The sequence below is a fragment of the Eptatretus burgeri genome, chromosome 13 (genome assembly GCF_056783735.1).
Source record: "Eptatretus burgeri isolate ZD-2024b chromosome 13, Ebu_testis_v1, whole genome shotgun sequence".
NCBI lineage: Eukaryota > Metazoa > Chordata > Myxini > Myxiniformes > Myxinidae > Eptatretus > Eptatretus burgeri.
Genome location: NC_140973.1, coordinates 26711682 through 26733251, shown reverse-complemented (window position 1 = coordinate 26733251; position 21570 = coordinate 26711682). Strand labels below are relative to the sequence as shown.

Below are 21570 nucleotides of genomic sequence, written 5' to 3'. Positions count from 1 at the left end.
AACTTCAGACTTCCGAACTGTGTGGTGCTCAAACATCAAATGACTCAGATCTCATCCGACAACAATGATAATACGGCAGTCAGGCTCGTATATTTGATCACATCACTCCAATCCTAAAAGCACTCCACTGGCTTTAAAGGTTATATGCAATATTTTATCATCTGCCAACATAAGTTAGTTCCTGCCTATAATTCTGACTGAATCACATGATTGAGCATTCTTCACGTATGCTTCTCCTGTGGCACTCGCTGTCTTTTAAAATTTGCACATCCTCATCACTTAGAGTTGCTTTTCTTAATTTTTACTCTTCTTACCTCTTCCTTCTAATGGAAAAGAGCTATAAAAGACTGATTGATTGATTGATCTCGCATCAAGGATCTCTATTGACCATTTCTTTGAAATGTTGCGCACCTTTCTGAGTCCTTTCTCACTTTTCCTTGCTAATTTATAAACTGCTTCAATAGGCTAGACTTCTATCATTGTGGTGGTGTTGCTGTGTTTGTCAATAACTCTATTTCTACAGCTCATGCCCTTTCCTAACCCACATTCACATTTCTGCTTCTGACTATCCTTCTGCAGTCACCTGCTTTATCTGTTTGGTACATCTCCCCTTTAAGACTACTAGTACGTGCCCGTAAAAAAAAAATAATAATAATAATAATAATAAATAAATATTCAAACCGCGAGCAAGAAACAACAACCACACAGGCCGTTTCTTCGCTCTCGCCTGCCCGTACGTGCGTGGCCCGGAAGTTCGCATATCACAGTTACGATTATTCTCAATTTAGGTTTTAATGGCCAATTATTCAATTAGCGCCAACGTATTTTACCTTTTCGCAATGTCGTCGCAAGGAAAAACAAAAAGAGAAGAGAAGAGAGAGAGAAAAAAATTACTTCCTGGTTTGGAGCATACCAGCACTCTGATGTTACCAAAATTTATGCACCGTCTAATATGAAAACGATCATAACTTGGGGCATTGTGTTTATCTATAAATGCGCATAAGAAATCGAGAAATTATTAGAACACACGAAGTCATCACTCTCCGGAAGCCCGTAGGTTGTAACCCGTAATGGGGAACGCGGCTGAGCTTCCCTTCCCCCATCGGCCACGCCCACGCAATAACGTGTCTTGTCATTGGTTTGGTAAATAAATGGCCATAACTTGGGAAGCACTTGTCCAATTAATATCAAACCTTGAAAAGGCACATCCTCAGGTCCCCAGCAATATACCTGGTAAGTTTCAATTAGATTGGACCAGTGGTTGTCGAGAAACAGCAGTCTCTCACACACACACACACACACACACACACACACACACACACACACACACACACACACACACACACACACACACACACACACACACACACACACACACACACACACACACACACACACACACACACACGCACGCACGCACGCACGCACGCACGCACACACGCACTCCAACTAAAACTCTCTTTTTGAAAACTGAACTGTATGATCAATCATATTCATTCAACAAATGGAAGCACCTAGTTAATCCAATCACTGGTGTGCTTTTCCCCTCCTCCTACCTCCTCATGAAAGATGGCACTCCAGCAGATTCTGCTCATCAGATACAGAGTATGTAAACTCTACCTGCGTTTCTGACATCACAAGGGGTAAAAATGATAACGAAACAGACAGACAATGCCAAAGTGCGCAACAGCCTCACCGTAAGAAGATGCCGATGCCAGCTCCACAGATTGCAGAATGAGCTATGCAAGCTCCCACATCCTCACCATCGAGTTCTGCCTGGCAGGAATAGCACTGAGAGCACAGGATTGTACCACATACAAGGCACAGTGTTGGCGTACGATTGTCTTCTCCATCTGAGTGAGGGCATCTGCATTTTTTATGAGATAGGGATAAAGGGAAGCAGGAAGCAAAGTATGTTGAACTCGCTTAAAGATAATATATACATATATATATATATATATATATATATATATATATATATATATATATATATATATATATATATATATATATATATATTGGAAAAACTGACAATTATTCTATTACCATTTACCATCCCTGGATAAAAACATGGTTATAATTTGAAGGTAACAACTGAATTTTAGCGAAATACCTGTAACCAAAATTCAAACTAAAATTAAAAATAAATCAGAATAATATCAGTTAATTCGAAGTTTGGTTTTAATCAAGTCAAGTTCAGTTTGTTATTCCTCAGTTGTAGGAATTTCAATGCCATTGCGTACACATGAATGCGAGATGGAGAAAAAAGTAAACTCTGCAGTCACATGGAAAAGATCAATTTCAACATCATGTTTAATCATAACCACATTGCTCTTACATTCGTTATAAAATTGAGTGCACACCAGTAGCATTATACAGTCTCGTGAAAGCAGGTTTCTTCCCTGCTTGCCCTTCAACCCTGGATATTTACCGGAATCGCGAAGCTTTGTTTATTAAAGAGCTGTAATCCTGAGGAAGATGCACCATTTTGTTCAATTTCCTGGGGTACCTATGAGGGTACAAGGAAGAAACAAATATAAATAAATTAATTCGATCATTGACTATCACGAGCGAGCAAGAATGATACATCTTCAGGTAAAGTACAAAACAATGATTTTGGAAAGGTTTTCAGTGACTGAAAGGGTTCCTTGAGTTCCTGAAAATCCAGTGCCCGTAATTGAGTGCATGGTGTCTTCAGATAATCGATCCTAAACATATTTAAGCCATATTAAAAAAAACAAAAAAAAAAGCATTCCCCTACCTCGTAATTCTCCGGATACCATCTTTTTTAATACAAGGCCATATGCTCCATACTTTGGCTGATCTTTACAGCCAGATAGAATGGGGAAAACATTTGTTCAATATATGGCCATATATGGAATCAAGTTCTTTCAATGCCTGTGAGAATGTGTACTTTTCAAAACATAAACACGATAAATGCTCAAAAGCTTGTTGCAAGTACCAAATAAACATGAAAAGACCAACCAAGGACCAACCTCATTTAAGCTTCGCAAAATGTTGATGTCATCAAGCTTCAAACAAACTTTCTACAAGAGTTTGTGATCAAAAAGTATTAAGTTTGTCTCTGAATTATCGCATTTAAACAAGTATACTCGCATAGTTCAATATGGAAACAAATATGAAACAATTGCATGTTATCAAAATGTTGGATCATACAATATAAATGGGAAGAGTGTCAAATACACGTCACAATGCCCTTGACTGTATACTTTGTCACGTTGATGAGTCTTAGAAGTCAATAAACGTTACACCAGTTTATATGTTGTGGCAGAATAAAATGTAATGAAACTATCAGATTCAGTGGTGGCTGCAGAAAGTTGAAGTATGAAGAAATACGAAAATATATGGCCCACCGAATGACACCGATCTGTCCTTGTTGGAAACTGTGAACTGCTTCAGTATTGCACCACCTGGAAAGAATAAGGTTGGCTGTGTTATCAATGATGAAAGGTAAAGGACAAATTGATGACAAAGGATAGTGACCGCAATAGCTAGGGATATAAAACCGAAACTTTTAATGTGTGTGCACGCACGCACGCACGCACGCGCACACACGCACACACACACACACACACACACACCCCTCCATTCAATCATCACCTCTGTGCAATGTGTGCGGAGTTTGGTCATAACAACAGAAACATTGTTGGCAATGGGCCAGGAGGTTGAAGCGATCAACGTTTGGCGAGTTTTCTGATAACGAGTTTTTGGAAAGTCAATTGTGACATTCATTGCCACTTGGTGTGAATATGTATTGGTTACGCACATGAGGTTGGTAATTACATTTATAGGTATACTCGGTGAATGCACCCGGCGCTGCCCGGGTTCTTTTTGAATGAATTTAATCTTCTATACATATGTCTGATGTGAGCAGAGTATCAGTTCCCTATTGGGCCATGGCAGTCATAGGCTAAGGGGGTTGGTGAGGGGGAAACACGCCCCCCCCCCGGCCGAGGAGCCTTGCCACATAGCCTATAACCTTCCCTGGGCCCATCCCGACATTTTTTGTTTCAGTGGTTAGCTCCTATCTTTCACCTTTCAGGAGATTAGCGCGTGCAAACAAACAAACGAACAGACAAACAAAAACTTTAAATCATATGTTAGATATATTGTATATGGCGTTGGCCCCATGTCAATCGGCTGAACTTGAAAAATTCACGTTACGAAATTAGGTGATGACGTCATAATTCGGAAGTACAATTCTTTTACATCGGGACACTCCCGGGTACATGTTCTGTCAGCATGTGAAGTTTGGTGAGGATCAGTCCAGTACTTTTCGCGTGCATAGGTCACAGAGAAACACACAGACACACTTTCAACTTTATATATAGAGATAACAAAAAAAAATTTCTACTTCATAAAGAAATAATTTCTAAAAGTACCTGAACCAGCAAATGGAATATTTTTTCCTCCGTTACCAGTCCTTTAGATTACATGCTGTACATCCATGAACATTGTGTCCAAAATAAATAGGACAAATTAATGTCCACAAATTGATTGCATCGTGAAATAAAGAAATAAAAAACTGAGTGTTGTCAAAAACAAATTCTGGTGCATGTTTAGAAGAGGAAAAAAAACCCCCAAGAAACAAGTTTAAAAAACATAAAATGTAACAGCCACAGTTATTTTTGTAATTTTGCTGGATGGAGTTAAATGGGTAGTCCATATATTTATGTACAACTAAAATGGCCGCCAGTGTACCAGTCAGCCATCTTTGATCAGATCGGAAAATAAAGTGAGTGTCATGTGTATACCATCATGCACTGTGCTTCTGCCAAGTTTGAATGAAATCGGACCATGCATGGCCGAGAAATGGTTGGGGACATATTTAAGTTACAAAATGGCCACCAGATGGCCATCTTGGATCTGACCTCAAAAAAAAAGAAAAAACACGACGTGTATATGTAAGCCATCATTCGTTATCTGGTTGCCAAGTTTGAACAAGATCGGGAAATGCATGTCCAAGGAATGGTTGAGGACGTGTTCAACATAACGTTTTTTACAACTAAAATAGCTGCCACTCAGTCATCTTGGATCTGATCTCGAAAAAAAAATGAAGTGTAAATGTAAGCCATCATTCATCATCTGTGTGCCAAGTTTGAAAAAAAAAATGGGAAATGCTTGTCCAATGAATGGTTGAGGATGTATTCAACATTGAGTTTTTTACAACTAAAAATGACTGCCAGTCTAACAGTCAGCCATCTTTGATCAGATCGCAAAATAAACTTAGGTGCAAGCGTATGCCATTGTGTGCTGTGCTTGTGCCACGTTTGAACAAAATCGGACAATGCATGTCGGAGAAATGGTTGGGGACACACTTAAGCAACAAAATGGCCACCAGTCGGCCAACTTGGATCTGTTCTCGAAAAAAAAAAAAAAGGACATGTTTATGTAAGCCATCATTCATTATCTGTGTGCCAAGTTTGAACAACGCTGGTAAATGCGTCTCCGAGAAACGGTTGAGGACGTGTTCAACATCAGGTTTTTTTTACAACTAAAATGGATGCCAGTCAGCCCTCTTGGATCTGATCTCAAAAAAGAATGACGTGTACATGTATACCATCATGTGTTGTCTTTGTGTCAAGTATGAATGAAATCGGTCCATACATGTCTAAGATATGGTTATGGACGCACACATGCACGCACGCACGGACACGAAAATCAAGACCAAATCCATAAGCCCCCATTTCGGACTAAGCCCAATGGGGGCTAAAAACGCTTCTTGGAAAGGGTGCGAGGATCTGCCTCCTACTGCCCAGAGACCCTATAGCCCACACTGCCCGACTCTCTCTTTCCCCTCCCCCACCTCGGTCACTATGTTCCCTAGTGATGTGCCCAAATTTACGTCATCTCAAGGCCTGGTGACTGAAAACAATTAGTTTCAATATTTCATTATTGCAATATAAATACAGAAACAAGAAAAATACATCGTGTGGAACATGACACTTGCAAAATCCGCCACCCCCTCTTCTCCAAAGGTTGCCATAGATACATCAAATTGTCCATTTCGTGAAGATTAAAATTGACAATCTTAATCATAGCTCAGGTCAATCGGATGAAAATCGGTTATTTTTCAGATTTAAATCGATTTTAGAAGTTTGACCTTTAACCATTACCTGTAGGCGATTGACAGACAGACAGACAGACAAACAAAATCGACTGGCCAAATATGCTTGAAAAATCTTCGATTTTGCAAGTAATAAATAATAATCATTTACTTTTCTCTAGTCTGTTAATCAAGCTCGTAAACACCGCTACCTGAAAACCCACCTGCGTAAAAGTGGATCTACTGTCTCCCTGTAGGTATCAAACAATGTGGTAAGGTTTGTAGGAAGTGACAGGTAATGACAGAGCAAGTCGAACTGTTCTGGTCCATTTCCTGCCAGGGGGTACAAAAGATGATATTTTTTGCATCATTTTGGCAAAATAAACAACTGCACTTTTAGAGTTATGTCACATCAGTGTGTAATTGTTCTCTTCCATTGAAGTTTCTCATGCTACTTCCAACGTCAGAATGATCCTGTCAAAAGACATTAAAAAAAATTAATAATAATAATAATAATTATAATAATAATAATAAAAAAAATGATGTATTTGCGATAACATTGGTTCATTGGTACATTTTTCTGATTCCGTCCCACGTTGACTTCCTCCTCAGTATCATTATTCGACCAGGAGAGCACCCAGGGATATTACCCCTATTTTTTATGCTTGTGATGTGATCTGAGAATAACATTAATGTGTTAAAAGTGATGCCTTGTATTTTTGTGTGCGTGTGTGTGTTGGATGGGAATGTTGTTCAGTGTGATGTGAGGTGCAGCACTATGTTCCTTGGTGCAATTTGTTAAAGAGTGATTGTTGATTTTTAAGGGGGTTACTTTTAGTTTGTTGATGGTGAGCCAGGTTTGTAGGGTCCTGAGGAAGGGTTGAAGTTGTGCTCTGGCTGTGTTGACGTTGCTGTGGGCAGAGGTAATGGTTATGCATACGAGGCTAGTTGTATGTTCTTGTTTGAATATTGAATATTCTTGGTTGAAGAATATTGTTCTTTAAAGGATTAAAGAGTGTGGGGGTGAGGTCTGTGCCGTGAGGGACTCTTTTATGAAAGAATCGCGTGCGTGATGGTTTGCTGTTAAATATTACCTATGACAGACTGCATGAGTGGTAGTTGGCAAGCCAGCATTTGGTGTTTTGTGCATGTTTGTGTTGAGTATTTTGTTTGTGAATAAGAGTTTGGGGAGGGTGTCAAAAGCTTTACTGATGTCTATTGCAGTGAGAGTTGTGCGTTTTGGTGGTTTTCTACTCTTGAAGCCATCAAAGGTGTGTTGTGTTCGGTTTGTGAGGGTAGTGGAGTGGTTTGGTCTGAATCCTTGTAAGGTGCGCGAGAGTGGGATGTTTGTGAGTGTAAATGATAGGTGTTCTGCAACTTTGGAGGGTGTGCAAAGTTATGTTATCGGTCTGGAAGAGGTTGTTTTGGTGGGTTCTTTATTTGGTTCGAGGAGGGTAATGATTTTTGCCTCGTTACCAAATTTGGGGAATTCTTCAGTATTGGTAGGAGAAGTTGCTTGGAGTTGTAATATAAGGACCAATAATAAGTTGTTGGCATCCGTTATGTTTTCAATTAATTATTTCACAAGGCCTCAAGCAGATTCTATCCTTTCCCCGAAGTTGACCATACATTGAAGCAATACGTCAAGGTGATTATTCTTAGCTGGAAAAAAAACCATTTGCATTTTCTTTGCCAGTGAAATAAACATGAGGCACAAATCCCAAGCCTTTTTCAGGCAAATTTTGGCCTTCTGATAATTGTCCAAGCTTCTGTCTATCCATGGGTGATTTGATCATTGAGGAGAGCATGTTCCAGTTGGCAGATTTTGGGGCCCAGAATTTACTGGAAACACTTTTTTAGTGGATGTACAAAACGTGGCATGCATGAGATTGTGAGGTCAACCTGGTGGGGTTTCTTCGGGCAGAGCCCGAGTAACATTGTGGCAATTTGTCCAAGCGTCGATCCCCGACTAATTGCCTCATTTTGTGTGAGACTACTGTTTCTAAAGAAACAATTGAAAGAATGTGAATTAACTAGTTTTCCTGCATCCTCATGTGGTTTTACATCAAGTACCATGTAAAACCGAACATGCAACTTTGAGAATGTCTTCATTGCTGATGTTAAAAAAGGGTCCCTGATCTTTCATTACAAACACAAAGAAGACTCAGATCAGACTGCGCCAAGAACTCAAAACAAGTTCGGTCTCACACACTTAAATGGACAGCAAATGTTTTCATTTCATACAGGCCAACAGAAGTGGTCTCAGAAACAACCAAGGAATAAAAAAAACAACATGGACTTGCATGACCCTGTCATCATCTCAAACAGTTAAACATTGGCTGTAGTAATGGTGCGAATGTTTAGAAGAACTTTCACTACCAGACCAGAGATGTGCTGACCAGGATGATAAAGTGGTACCAAAGGTATCTGGGTGCCCCAGAAATGAGAGAATGTAAAACCATCACCGACTGCACTTACCCTGCAGGCCTGATGGAAGAGGAACTCCAAGCAAAAAGTGAAAGAAGAGGGCAGCACAGCGGAAGAAAGGAAGAATAGCAGCTCTCAGCATCTGGCGAAGCTGCCATGGACATGATGTGGTGTTTGGCCTGTTGGGCAGAGACAAGCTCATGGTCAGGTACACATTAATATGGCTTATGTTTACGAATGCACAGTCTATTCATTTATAAATACCTATTAGGAATACTCGGCTGGCAGGACCTGCCTGGAGGTACGCACACTCGCCTCCAAGTTATCAACTTGGGTTTGAATCTCGACCCAGCTATTAACTGTCATCTGGCGTTTCGCAGGCAGGGTGATTCATCAATGTTTGGGCGTCCTGTCTGCCTGCATTGCTTGGTGGAAGTTAAAGGTCCCACAGTGCCCTTCACAGACTTGGTGAGCCAGCACCCTGAACAAATTCCAAATTGCTGCCCTGACTATGACTGGGTAGGCAATGGCAAACCATCCAGTGTAATTTTTGCCGTGAGGTTGCTTTTCCAACACTGAATGAATACCAGAGTTAAATTGGATTAGATTAGGAATGCAAGATTGTGGAACAAGGATCAGAAGATTACTACTTTATATTATTCTGTACAGGAGCAGGCTCATGGATAAATTCTATTTTTGGAGCTATTGTCTCCCCTTTGACAAAACATATCAATGTTCAACTGGATAAATAGTCTTCCTTCTCATGAAAGCATTCAATCTTATCATAAAGATGGTACATTCACTGTAAATAAAAATTAACACGTCGATGTCCCTCAGGGATTTGTTCTTGGTCTGCTTTTGTTTTCTCTGTATCTGCATCCAATTGGTACAATTATATGAACAAATATCGGAACAAATCCTCATCCAAACAGCCACAATGAGGAAATTTTGCTTCTTGTACGATTCTTTTCTCATTCGTGTAAGTGGAACTTTCAAGTTGTGGTTGGACGAAGAGGGCATATTCTTCATTTCAACACAACCAAAGTGAGACAGTACTTCGGCGACATGACCTCCAAATGTCAATGCTTGTAAGGACATGACGAATCAGAGAGTAAAACATAGGGGCAATACCCCTGGGCACCCACCTGCTAGTGGCTGGAAAAGATAACGAGGGAACCACTGGTAGGCATGGATGACCCACAAAATATGTAACGGAGAAGAAAGTAAATACCTACGGATTTATTTTTTTCAATACCGTGAACAAACTTTGGTACATCACGGATGATAAAGGATGTGGTCAAGTTTCATCGAAATTGTGTGCGTGGTTTCAGAGAATAAAGCAAATACATATTTTGGGGAAAATTTTTGTCAGGGACAAAAATAAGTGTGCGAATTGAGCCACCAGCATCTTCATCGAAGTTTACAGTGAAGTGTGTTTTCGTTCATGCTGTAGAAAGGTGTATGGTGAGCTGCAGACAGAATGAGGCGAAGTACAATACGGAATTGTGGTGATGGTGTAAAATTGCAGTTGTTCGCACTACATTAGGTTATATGAAGTTGATGCTACACCTGTATGTTGATGCTCATGCTGTCCTTAACGTGAACAGACTTTAACAGTCGCAGAATAACAAGCTTTCATTGCAACAACTAGTCCACAAAGCAGATCTGTTAATGATGCCGAGAGTTTAGACAAGGACATCAGAAGATATCAGTGTGCAGTACATTTGCATGAATTACAACCACATTACTGGCTGAAAGTGAATATATCAAGTTGTAAGTGAAATTGTATTTCAGAAATAATCACAATATCTAATATATAAAGTTCAATTAGTGTTTGTTTGTTTGTTTATATATGCTTAAATTTTTTTTTTTAAACTACTAAACCAAATCCCAAGAATTTTTGCATGTTGCCCAAGGGTACCCCCAAATTGTCTGAGTAGCATATCTGGGGGAGGGGGTTCAGGGTGGTGGGGGGGGGGGAGACCCCAATTCTCTCCATGTAAATGTGTATCGTATAGCGCCACCCAGTGGTAACTAGTATTACAAATCATCTGCTTATATAACAAGTTTAAACAACCTAACAATATGCATTATGGTGATGTTGAAATCTGAGTGAGAATCATGAGAATTTTCAAAATGTTTCATTGCACTCATTTTAAGCGGTGGTTAAAATCAAAGCATTCATCCCTGAGCTTCGCAGCGAAGCGGAAGTGATTTTTGCTCACGCCATATATAAAGAGCAAGGTTGGTGAAAGTAATGTGAGCTGACTTCCAAGCAGATGGAAGATGACCTCAGACAAATGATACAGTGAATAGAGCAGAATATTTGTGACGTACAACATGCCGTCTTTATATTAAATCCATTAGCAAAGCGACGTGTACTTTTGCTTGTACTGTATATAGTGTGTGTGTGTGTGTGTGTGTGTGTGTGTGTGTGTGTGTGTGTGTGTGTGTGTGTGTGTGTGTGTGTGTGTGTGTGTGTGTGTGTGTGTGTGTGTGTGTGTGTGTTTGACTTGTATGCTCTCCTAAAATGATGGACAGAACGAGTTGAAAGTTGGTGGTTGTACTTGGGGTGTGCCCAGGAAGGTTTTAGTCATAAAAAAATCACAATCTAGAGGGTTTAGGAGGGGTGCATGACATATATTCTATTTGTAAATGTGTATCATGCTCCTAGTGAGGGAGTGTATGCTGAACTCCCCCACTAGTGGGGGACTACAGTACAGTGGGACTACAGCACAGTAAAGGCTGAAACATCACTGGTTTCTACCAATTGCAGGCAACCTATCGAAGTCCAGGAACCGAACCCCCCTTTTCCCATTGGTCCTTGGTTTCCACAATCGCGGAATTTTCCCGGAAACTAACCCCCACGATGTTGGCGGGTTTCCTGTACTGTATTATAGCTCTGTATGAAAACCTTATAGAGTGTAAAACTACTTGGTCAATTTACATACGTGATCACTATTTTATGCACTCCTAAACTGCTGGACGAAATAAGTTGAGTCGTGGATGTCTGGTTGTGCATGGGAACATTCTACTAAGTTGGGATGGCCACCTCTAACTTCGATTTTTACTTTTATGTGAAAGTTGGGAATTATCATACCTGACAATGCACTCCTGCACCACTGGACAAAATAAATTGAAAACCATATGTTATCGCTAAAAAATAAATCAAACTCCCGGAAGTTGTACAACACAAAATAAAGCCCCTCCCCCTCCACCCAACCACTCCCGTCGGGAGCCGATGTTTCTAGTGAGAATAATTGTGCAATAATTTGTGGTGTTTGAAGTAAACAACAAGAAGAAGCACAGGAAAGCCCAATTCTACAAATAAATATATGTATTACCATCCAGAAACTACAACTACTAATTAAAATGCAGAAGAGGCACACAATACATAACAAGACAGACAGTACGGCTTTTCAAACCCTCATCAGCAGAGGGCTACCTGTTGGCCAACTGCATACAATGCTGATGCAGTCTAAATATGGATTCCTGTTCTTCAAGCTCTGGGCATGCAGCCGACGTTGCAGCCGACGTTGAATCCAACTCCATCCTCTCATCTATAGGAAGGTCAAGGGCAGATGAACAGAAGATTGAGAGAAAATGAACGCCACTCCTTGGATTTGGATTTTAGCCTTGAGGAACTTAAAAGTGCTATTTCAGGAGTGGACCATTCTTTCTTTTTCACAGACTGCAACTGAGCTGGAATGCAAATTTAATTTTGTTGCATGATTTTGCTATGACAACTGGCAATTTTAAATGACTACCTTCAGATCCAATACTCAATCATCTGAACGATTTACATTTCCATATACATACCTTTTATAAATCCTTCCCCTAAAGACAAGGCAGATTTCAAAAGATAAAACTACATCAGCTGTCTTCAAACATAATTGTAATTGCACAAAGTCAATAATGCGTGCTACACAGTTGTGGGCAAGTGATTTGCTGTCAAAGACCTGTTTCACAGGTGAGAAGTATCTGTACGATATGCACCATGGTAACCAAGTGCAACAGGTATAAATCGTCAATGGAGGAGCTCAATGGGGTCGGCCTCAGAGATCGGCACTTCTCACTGTAGACTGCAGGGCAGCAAATCACTGAACTGACCTATAAGGGTGGCACATACCAGTGATGAATGTGCTTTACAATTGTCAAGTCAGTCATCACAATTAAAGTCTCCACACCTTAAACAATGATTTATACACAAGACATGACGCACCAGCACGTGAAATAAGTCGACTTCCAGGATAGATGGAATCGCTTCAATCTTCCTGTCTTGCGTAAGAACTGGGAAAGAAAGTAAATTACATACGTTACATGGAGAGGGACGAATGTGGTGGAGATGTTACATTGGTGTGTTTTCTCTTAGATTCAGTGTGGGGAGGGGATGGAGTGGGGGGGGGGGCAAGACTTGTTTAGAATGGCAAAAGTGCCAAACCATTTCAAACTCATGGAAGTGAAAACAAAAGAGGCCCAAAGGCCACATCAAAAGAAGAGGAAAGTTATCTATTTGTCGTACACGCAAATAGCCTGATGAAATGTGCATGCTGAGCGTGCAGTGGGACCGTGCTCTGATGGGCAGGTGCAAATCCCATGAGTGCCTGCAAACAGCTCTCCTGCCAAAAGTCAAAGCAAAACAGGAATTCAGACATGATTGAGACTTTAAAAGGCCCTGCCAGATGAAATATTGAAGCATCGATAAACATTGTGATGATTGTACTTTTAAAAAATAAACTGAAATTGCATCAACATTCAAAGAACACATTACCCTTTTTTAAAGTGAAAACTGTTGTCATATAGATAAGAAAAATATTTTTACAGCTCACTGTAAAAGAAAAACTCACATCAATGATGGGCATGCAGCCGACATGCAAATATCTATATGTATATATGTATATATATATATATATATATATATATATATATATATATATATATATATATATATATATATATATATATATATATTAATAATCAAAACCCAGATGCTGTCATATTTTGTCTCGATTTGCTTGTGCATTTTTATTCATATGTCAGGCCTTTTATTGTGTAAATAAGAACACAAATGACTCTGAAAGAACTGGAGCTGCTCTCAACATGGTGTTATAGTGGCAGATGGTCATAAAAAAACGAAACTCCATAATTTGTCCGTTTTGTTAGCCCGACTGCCTGCACAGCGGAAGACGGGATTTTGCAATCGCGGTGTGTGTGTGTGTGTGTGTGTGTGTGTGTGTGTGTGTGTGTGTGTGTGTGTGTGTGTGTGTGTGTGTGTGTGTGTGTGTGTATATGTGTGTGTGTATATGTGTGTGTGTATATGTGTGTGTGTGTGTGTGTGTGTGTGTGTGTGTGTGTGTGTGTGTGTGTGTGTGTGTGTGTGTGTGTGTGTGTGTGTGTGTGTGTGTGTGTGTGTGTGTGTGTGTGTGTGTGTGTGTGTGTGTATGCGCAACTGTTTTTACCATTTGAGCTTTTGTCATCAATTTTTCAAACAAATATTTATGATTAGAATATGGAATACACTAATTAGTAATCACACTCTCACCACGAAGCCTGGATTTTGTACTGTAAGATTTTCTGTACCTCTGTTCCTCGTCAGGTAACCTGAGCCCCCTCCTAAGGAATATTCTTATTGTGTTCCTGGCTGAAGTTGTAATCTTCTTTTTTTTCTTTCCGGCTTCTCCCATTTCAATTGGGGTCACCACAACGCTGGTTGAACATCCTGCTCAATGTACTCCTGTCAGTCACCCATTATTCTTCCAATCTCATCTGCCATCTGCTTGGACATCAGCAAACATTACTGCTCCACATAAAAAAATGTGCAAAAACTGATCCCTGCAACTACAGACCAATCAGCCTTCTCCCAATCATCATCAAGGTCATGGAATTCATCGTCACTTCCAACATCAAATCCTTCCTCTTCTCTAATGGCTTGATTTCCAACCATCAATTTGGATTTAGACCAGGTCACTCAACCCTGGACTCGCTGCTCCTGCTTTCCCAACAATGGATGGAGGTCATAAATGCCAAAGAGGAGATCAGAGCCATCTCCCGAGACATATTGCGAGCTTTCGATATGGTCTGGAATCCCGCACTGCTCACCAAACTCTCTTCTTATGGTATCCAAGGCAGTCTCCACTCATGATTTACGGACTTCCTCTCCTGTCGCAGTCAACATGTGGCTCTCAATGGAATTCTCTCATCTCCTCTTACCATCCAGGCTGGAGTTCTTCAAGGCAGTGTTCTTGACCCTGAGGTTTTTCTCGTTTTCATCAATGATCTCTCAGATTCCCTGGAAAATCCTCTTCATCTTTTTGCTGACACCACCCTCTGTTGTACCCTCTCTCATCCCTCTGATCAGCAGGCAGCATCCTCTTCACTCTCTGCAGACCTGGATAAAATTACAAGCAAGTCAAACACGTGGAATATGTCTTTCAATCCTGTCAAATCTCACACCCTCACCATGTCTCTCCAAAAATACTGTCTGGAACCCCCCCCCTCACCCATTTACTTTCTCAACAATCCCCTTGAAGAAGTCCTTTCATTCAAGCTTTTGGGTCTCACTATCTGCCATAATTGTTCTTGGGAAAGCCACATCTCCAAGCTGGCTTCCAAAGCCAGTTGCCGACCGAGCATCCTATGTCGTGCAAAGTCCTTCCTTGGCACACCTGAGCTTCTAACCACCTCCAAAGCTTTCATCTGCAGTCTGATGGAGTACTGCTCCCCTCTCTGTGGTGGTGCTCCTGTCTCACACCGAGCTCGACTTCAAACTGTGGAAACCAAGGCCTTTCGGATTAATTGGCATCTCCCGCGATGAAGTTGAGTCTTTGGGTCTCTCACTCTCTCACCAGAGGCAGGTTGGTGGTCTTTGTCTTATACGGTCTCCTCTCTGGCCTTGCCCCCCCACCCCGTTCTGTCTGTGATCTGCGCCCCCCCCCCAATATTTCCTCAGGGCGCTCAAGGTCCGCCTAAAAACCCCTTCTGGTGAAACTGCCAAAATCAAGAATCACTGCTCACCTTCACTCTTTCATTCCTCTTTTATTCCCAGCCTCTCGTACAAACTCCCACACTCTCTTCAATCACACTCCTCCTTCCATGTCTTGAAAACATCTCAGATCTTCACCCATTCAAAATCTTGATCTTTTCTTCCCCCGTTAATCCACCCCAAACCAACCTCCATCAAATTCACTGTTTACCTTCCTGAAAGTCCCTGTAGTACCACCTTATTTACCCCATGTATCCTGCTCACCAGATTCTCTCAGCGAAGGAGGCCAATGGGCCGACCACGTGCCTTGTGGTTGCGGCAGGTTGATTGGCATCTCAAGGAGATGCGGATGGGCCAGGCATCTGCCTGGGGGATGGCAAAACAAAGGCCCCTGGAGTAATAGCGGAAAGTGGACCCAGAGACGCGCTGCTATGGCGCATGCTCCCATACCTGACCTGACCTGTAACCCACCCCCATCCCTCTCCCTTCCACAGACATGCTATCATCTTTGTTCCCCACTATTTTGTGCTTCCCTCTCCCGCTCCTCTCGTCTCCTGCCTTGTTATGCGTTTCTGTGTTCGCTCTTACATGAGCCTCGACTTGGTATACCAAAAAAAAAAAATGACAGGTTGTGACAGAATGGAAGGCTTCTGAGCTCCAGGCAGTCCCGAAAGGTGGTGCAGCTTTAAAGCAAAGTCAAACCACGATATTCTCAGGGATGGGAATGCAATTCTGCCTCTAAACAGCTCTGCTGATTCCTCATCACTGAAGAAAATAATGTCAGCGGTGACATAAGCGGAGGCATAAAAAATATGAAAGCATGAATAAGCTTCAATTGGAAAACTAAACAAATTCTTCTTTACATGATAGATTCAAGAAACTGAGAATGCTGCAAAATAGGAAAATGAGGTCGCTGAAGAAGAGATATCCACAATACATACCTGTCTCCGGGTCAAGCTACCCAGCAAAGGCTTCTGCTCTTCATGCAGCAGGCTTTCTGTACCCAAAAAGCAAAAGGCAAGATATAAAAAAATTATCCCCGTGTGGGGGTGACGGTCATCTCTATAATACCACAAGTTCTCAATGTTCAGTTCAGGTAACCGCGAAACAGTCCAAACTAACCGTTTAGATTGAAGTAGTTCACAGAGATACACTAGGATAATACTACTAATGACATAATTAATAAATATATATTGTTCATTGAGTACCCGGATTAACACATCAGAATCACCAGAAAGTGCAATACGTGGTTTTCCGGTCCGTCCACTCTCTGGGGACATTTCACTTCTGGTTGTAGAAAAAAAAACGAAAAAATAGGCTTAGCTCTCGGAGATTATGATAATCCTGTAGATTATTCTTCACTGATTATAATGAAACTTTCAGAATGAAAATTCGTCAAGTATTTATAGAGATATTGAGGTTTGAAAAATCGTTAGAGCGAGCAAATTCATTAATTATTAATTCCACAGAAGTTTCATGACACTGCACAAAGTAACAGTCAGGTATGAAAAAACATTTTGTGTGCCAGATTCATTAATTATTAATTATAGAATGTACTCATTGATATATTAATCAGAAAGCCAGAAGCATGTAACATAATTTATCACTTATCCCCTCATCCGGGATCCGTGGCCTCGCCCCACAGCCTGCAGCCCTATGTCCGCCGGTGATTATGTTAGATATCGCACGATCGAGAGGAGCCTGCGAATCATCCCTGCTGATGTACTGAATTGATGCAATCGTTCGGCCAGAATATTCATTGTCAAGATGTTGCGTAATTAAATCACCAATACAGTCACTCGAATTTATACCGCTGACATACTTCTTAACAATCACCTTCGCCCCAGAAACCACGCTGGCCACTGCTCAGACGCCATGACCGGACTACTGCGAAGTTCTACTACGCAGTTTGGTTAAAGATGACTCGGCATTTTGGTGCGCGCGCACGAAATTATATTTTGAAAATAAATGCCGACGTTTACATTTCGGGTTTTGAAACCTTTGCACCTTCGGCAGAAAATGTATAAATATAAAAGGCTAAAAATGTGTTTTATATTCATATTTCAATTCTCCTTCCTTCCTTCTTTGCGAATCGCATCGGCGTTTTTGGCCATCTTCCAGATCACGTGACGATCAAACGGGAAGGAAATTCAAAAATCTGTCCAGTTTGATACAAGATAATATTTTTTACTATCATAATCAATAAACAGTTGCCGAATATCTTGTAGAATGGCAGACTAGATAGGTTTTGAAAATGGCGATTTTTTATAACTTACGTGACCTCGTGACCTCGTCCCTGACCTTGAACCCGGACAAAAGTTATATCGTTGTGCAACACTCATCGACCTCTACCCACAAACTAAGTTTCATTAAGATCGGAAAGAAAAATTGTTGACGGACGTACGGACGGACATTTGGTCCGGCTTTATTAGGTCATCTCGGCAGAGATGACCTAACCAGTGGTAATTTGGGGGGGCTTGAGCGAAAGTTGGGGCGGGAGAATGAGGGCGAGTCGGGGCGGGGAGAATGAGCGCGAGCCGGGGCGGGGAGAATGAGCGCGAGCCGGGGCGGGGAGAATGAGCGCGAGCCGGGGCGGGGAGAATGAGCGCGAGCCGGGGCGGGGAGAATGAGCGCGAGCCGGGGCGGGGAGAATGAGCGCGAGCCGGGGCGGGGAGAATGAGCGCGAGCCGGGGCGGGGAGAATGAGCGCGAGCCGGGGCGGGGAGAATGAGCGCGAGCCGGGGCGGGGAGAATGAGCGCGAGCCGGGGCGGGGAGAATGAGCGCGAGTCGGGGCGGGAGACCGAGCGCGAGTCGGGGCGGGGAGAATGAGCGCGAGTCGGGGCGGGGAGAATGAGCGCGAGTCGGGGCGGGGAGAATGAGCGCGAGTCGGGGCGGGGAGAATGAGCGCGAGTGGGGGCGGGAGAATGAGCGCGAGTCGGGCGGGAGAATGAGCGCGAGCCGGGGCGGGGAGAATAAGCTCGGGGCGGAGAGAATGAGCGAGAGTCGGGGTGGGGAGAATGAGCGAGAGTCGGGCGGGGAGAATGCGCGAGAGTCGGGGCGGGGAGAATGAGCGAGAGTCGGGGCGGGGAGAATGAGCGAGAGTCGGGGCGGGGAGAATGAGCGAGAGTCGGGGCGGGGCGAATGAGCTCTAGTCAGGGTTGGGCGAATGAGTGTTAGTCTGGGTGGGGAGAGGGAGTTGGGAGAGGGGGACATTTATACATCAATTCTCTGTAAATGGGGTAGGTCAAGATTATAATTGTGGTTGAGCCTGGTGACGTTTTGTGGTCGACATGTTGAAAGAAATTGAAATTCACATTTTGCTCTTCTGTGAGGTATAAAAACTTGAGTTTGGTAGATTTTCGCAAAATAACCATTGTTATTTGTCTCGAAGGTCGAAAATGTCAGCACAGATGCTCCACTTTAAATAGCACCGAAAATTGTATGAAATGAGAAGTGGGACACATCACAGTAAAGAGATGAAGATTATTGAGGCAGTAGAGTGCTAAATGTGGTGACAAATCATATTTAGAGGCAAAATAATAGGCAAGAACATACCAACAGCTTGGATGGTGAATGAGCAAGTGTTCCAAACCATTACAGGAACACGTGGATCTTGCTCATTAGGATGGGTCTTGAGGCCAACATGAAACGCTGCTGTGCCAAATGTGGCAAGCATGGCCTGCATGCTTTCAGAGTATCGCAATCTAAAATGGCACACAATTATTCCCATACCTCTGAGGTTATTTCTTCTTTTATAAAGTAACCAATCATGGGATTATTGAAAAGTTATAAAAATGAAAAGATTTGCAATACATGTCATCAACTTTATTCACATGATCAATACACGGAATCAATTTTAGTTATGTAAAGCGTCTGAATATCAGTGCTCATCAACGTATGTGATACGTCCTCCCGAGTCATACATCAGTGTTATTCCTAATGCTATAAACTACATAACATGGGTCACTTAGATTGGCAGGTCTGCAGCTTCTTCAAATAAATGTGCTATAACTGATGATGTGGCACCATCTGCATGTCAGTCAAACTTTAATACACCTATATCGGAATTAAAACTTAACATCATGTATGAATCCATATTTGTTGAGAAATACATGATGGAAGATTGTATGTGCTTGTTATTCAATATTTTTGCATTTTAATCGCCGCCAGATTCCACACTCACCCTTCCCATCTCAACACTGATTTGAAGCAAATTTTACATTTCAAGATTGTACTTGATAGTCTGCTAGCCAAGGGCCAAAACAAGCTTTGATGGCATTTTTTGTTCATGGCCGGCACCCATGCTTGAAATGATCCTTGGAGTATGACAAACATCACCCGGGGGATGCCACGCTGGATTTTTGCATTAAAGTTCACTCAGAGGTCAAAAATCCAGGGGGAATATTTTAGAAGTAGTACCATATCACTGCAGATTTAACCACATAAATAGGCTTAAAACTGTCCTACATTGTAGATGTCTATCAAAGGTATTTTGTTTATTTTAAAAGAAACAAAAAACAAAATTGGGTCAAGTGTCAAAGGTCACAGCCCAAGTGTCAAAGGTCAAATATAGTATAAAGTATTTCACTAAAAACTCATGATTACTTGAATTTTTGTTTTTCAAATGACTCAATTTCACTCATTTTACTGAATATCAAGAATAAAATATTGGGGCAATACCCCAGGAAACTCACCTGGTAGCGTCTGGATAAGATAACCAGGTAACCACTGGTAGACATGGATGACCCACAAAATATGAAACGGAGAAGAAAGTAAATACCTATGGATATATATATTTTTAATGTTGTGAACAAACTTTGTTACATCATGGGTGATAAAGGTTATGGTCAAGTTATATCAAAATTGGTCAAGACAGAGACACAGACAGAGAGAGCGACAGACAGACAGACAGAGAGAGCGACAGACAGACAGACAGACAGAGCGACAGACAGACAGACAGACAGACAGAGAGAGCGACAGACAGACAGACAGAGAGAGCGACAGACAGACAGACAGAGAGAGCGACAGACAGACAGACAGAGAGAGCGACAGACAGACAGACAGAGAGAGCGACAGACAGACAGACAGAGAGAGCGACAGACAGACAGACAGAGAGAGCGACAGACAGACAGACAGAGAGAGCGACAGACAGACAGACAGAGAGAGCGACAGACAGACAGACAGAGAGAGCGACAGACAGACAGACAGAGAGAGCGACAGACAGACAGACAGAGAGAGCGACAGACAGACAGACAGAGAGAGCGACAGACAGACAGACAGAGAGAGCGACAGACAGACAGACAGAGAGAGCGACAGACAGACAGACAGAGAGAGCGACAGACAGACAGACAGAGAGAGCGACAGACAGACAGACAGAGAGAGCGACAGACAGACAGACAGAGAGAGCGACAGACAGACAGACAGAGAGAGCGACAGACAGACAGACAGAGAGAGCGACAGACAGACAGACAGAGAGAGCGACAGACAGACAGACAGAGAGAGCGACAGACAGACAGACAGAGAGAGCGACAGACAGACAGACAGAGAGAGCGACAGACAGACAGACAGAGAGAGCGACAGACAGACAGACAGAGAGAGCGACAGACAGACAGACAGAGAGAGCGACAGACAGACAGACAGAGAGAGCGACAGACAGACAGACAGAGAGAGCGACAGACAGACAGACAGAGAGAGCGACAGACAGACAGACAGAGAGAGCGACAGACAGACAGACAGAGAGAGCGACAGACAGACAGACAGAGAGAGCGACAGACAGACAGACAGAGAGAGCGACAGACAGACAGACAGAGAGAGCGACAGACAGACAGACAGAGAGAGCGACAGACAGACAGACAGAGAGAGCGACAGACAGACAGACAGAGAGAGCGACAGACAGACAGACAGAGAGAGCGACAGACAGACAGACAGAGAGAGCGACAGACAGACAGACAGAGAGAGCGACAGACAGACAGACAGAGAGAGCGACAGACAGACAGACAGAGAGAGCGACAGACAGACAGACAGAGAGAGCGACAGACAGACAGACAGAGAGGGCGACAGACAGACAGACAGAGAGGGCGACAGACAGACAGAC

General features: G+C 42.4%; 1 protein-coding gene and 1 long non-coding RNA gene across 2 annotated transcripts in view; one reads left to right on the top strand and one right to left on the bottom strand.

Annotated features, from left to right (window-relative positions):
• The window catches only part of UBR2 (ubiquitin protein ligase E3 component n-recognin 2), a 213797-nt gene that overhangs the window by 9827 nt on the left and 182400 nt on the right, over nt 1-21570 (bottom strand). Inside the window, exons 35-45 of the mRNA XM_085851818.1 lie at nt 19032-19180; nt 16418-16473; nt 13017-13113; nt 12717-12784; nt 12454-12604; nt 11940-12054; nt 8546-8673; nt 6292-6400; nt 3375-3431; nt 2432-2509; nt 1697-1867 (exon numbers count right to left, since the gene is read on the bottom strand). Coding sequence (XP_085707944.1) covers nt 1697-1867; nt 2432-2509; nt 3375-3431; nt 6292-6400; nt 8546-8673; nt 11940-12054; nt 12454-12604; nt 12717-12784; nt 13017-13113; nt 16418-16473; nt 19032-19180 — 1179 coding nt within the window. The remainder of the gene's footprint in view (nt 1-1696; nt 1868-2431; nt 2510-3374; nt 3432-6291; nt 6401-8545; nt 8674-11939; nt 12055-12453; nt 12605-12716; nt 12785-13016; nt 13114-16417; nt 16474-19031; nt 19181-21570) is intronic.
• LOC147014124 (uncharacterized) overlaps nt 1-21570 on the top strand; it is a 157906-nt gene that overhangs the window by 42286 nt on the left and 94050 nt on the right. The gene's annotated exons all lie outside the window — the stretch shown is intronic.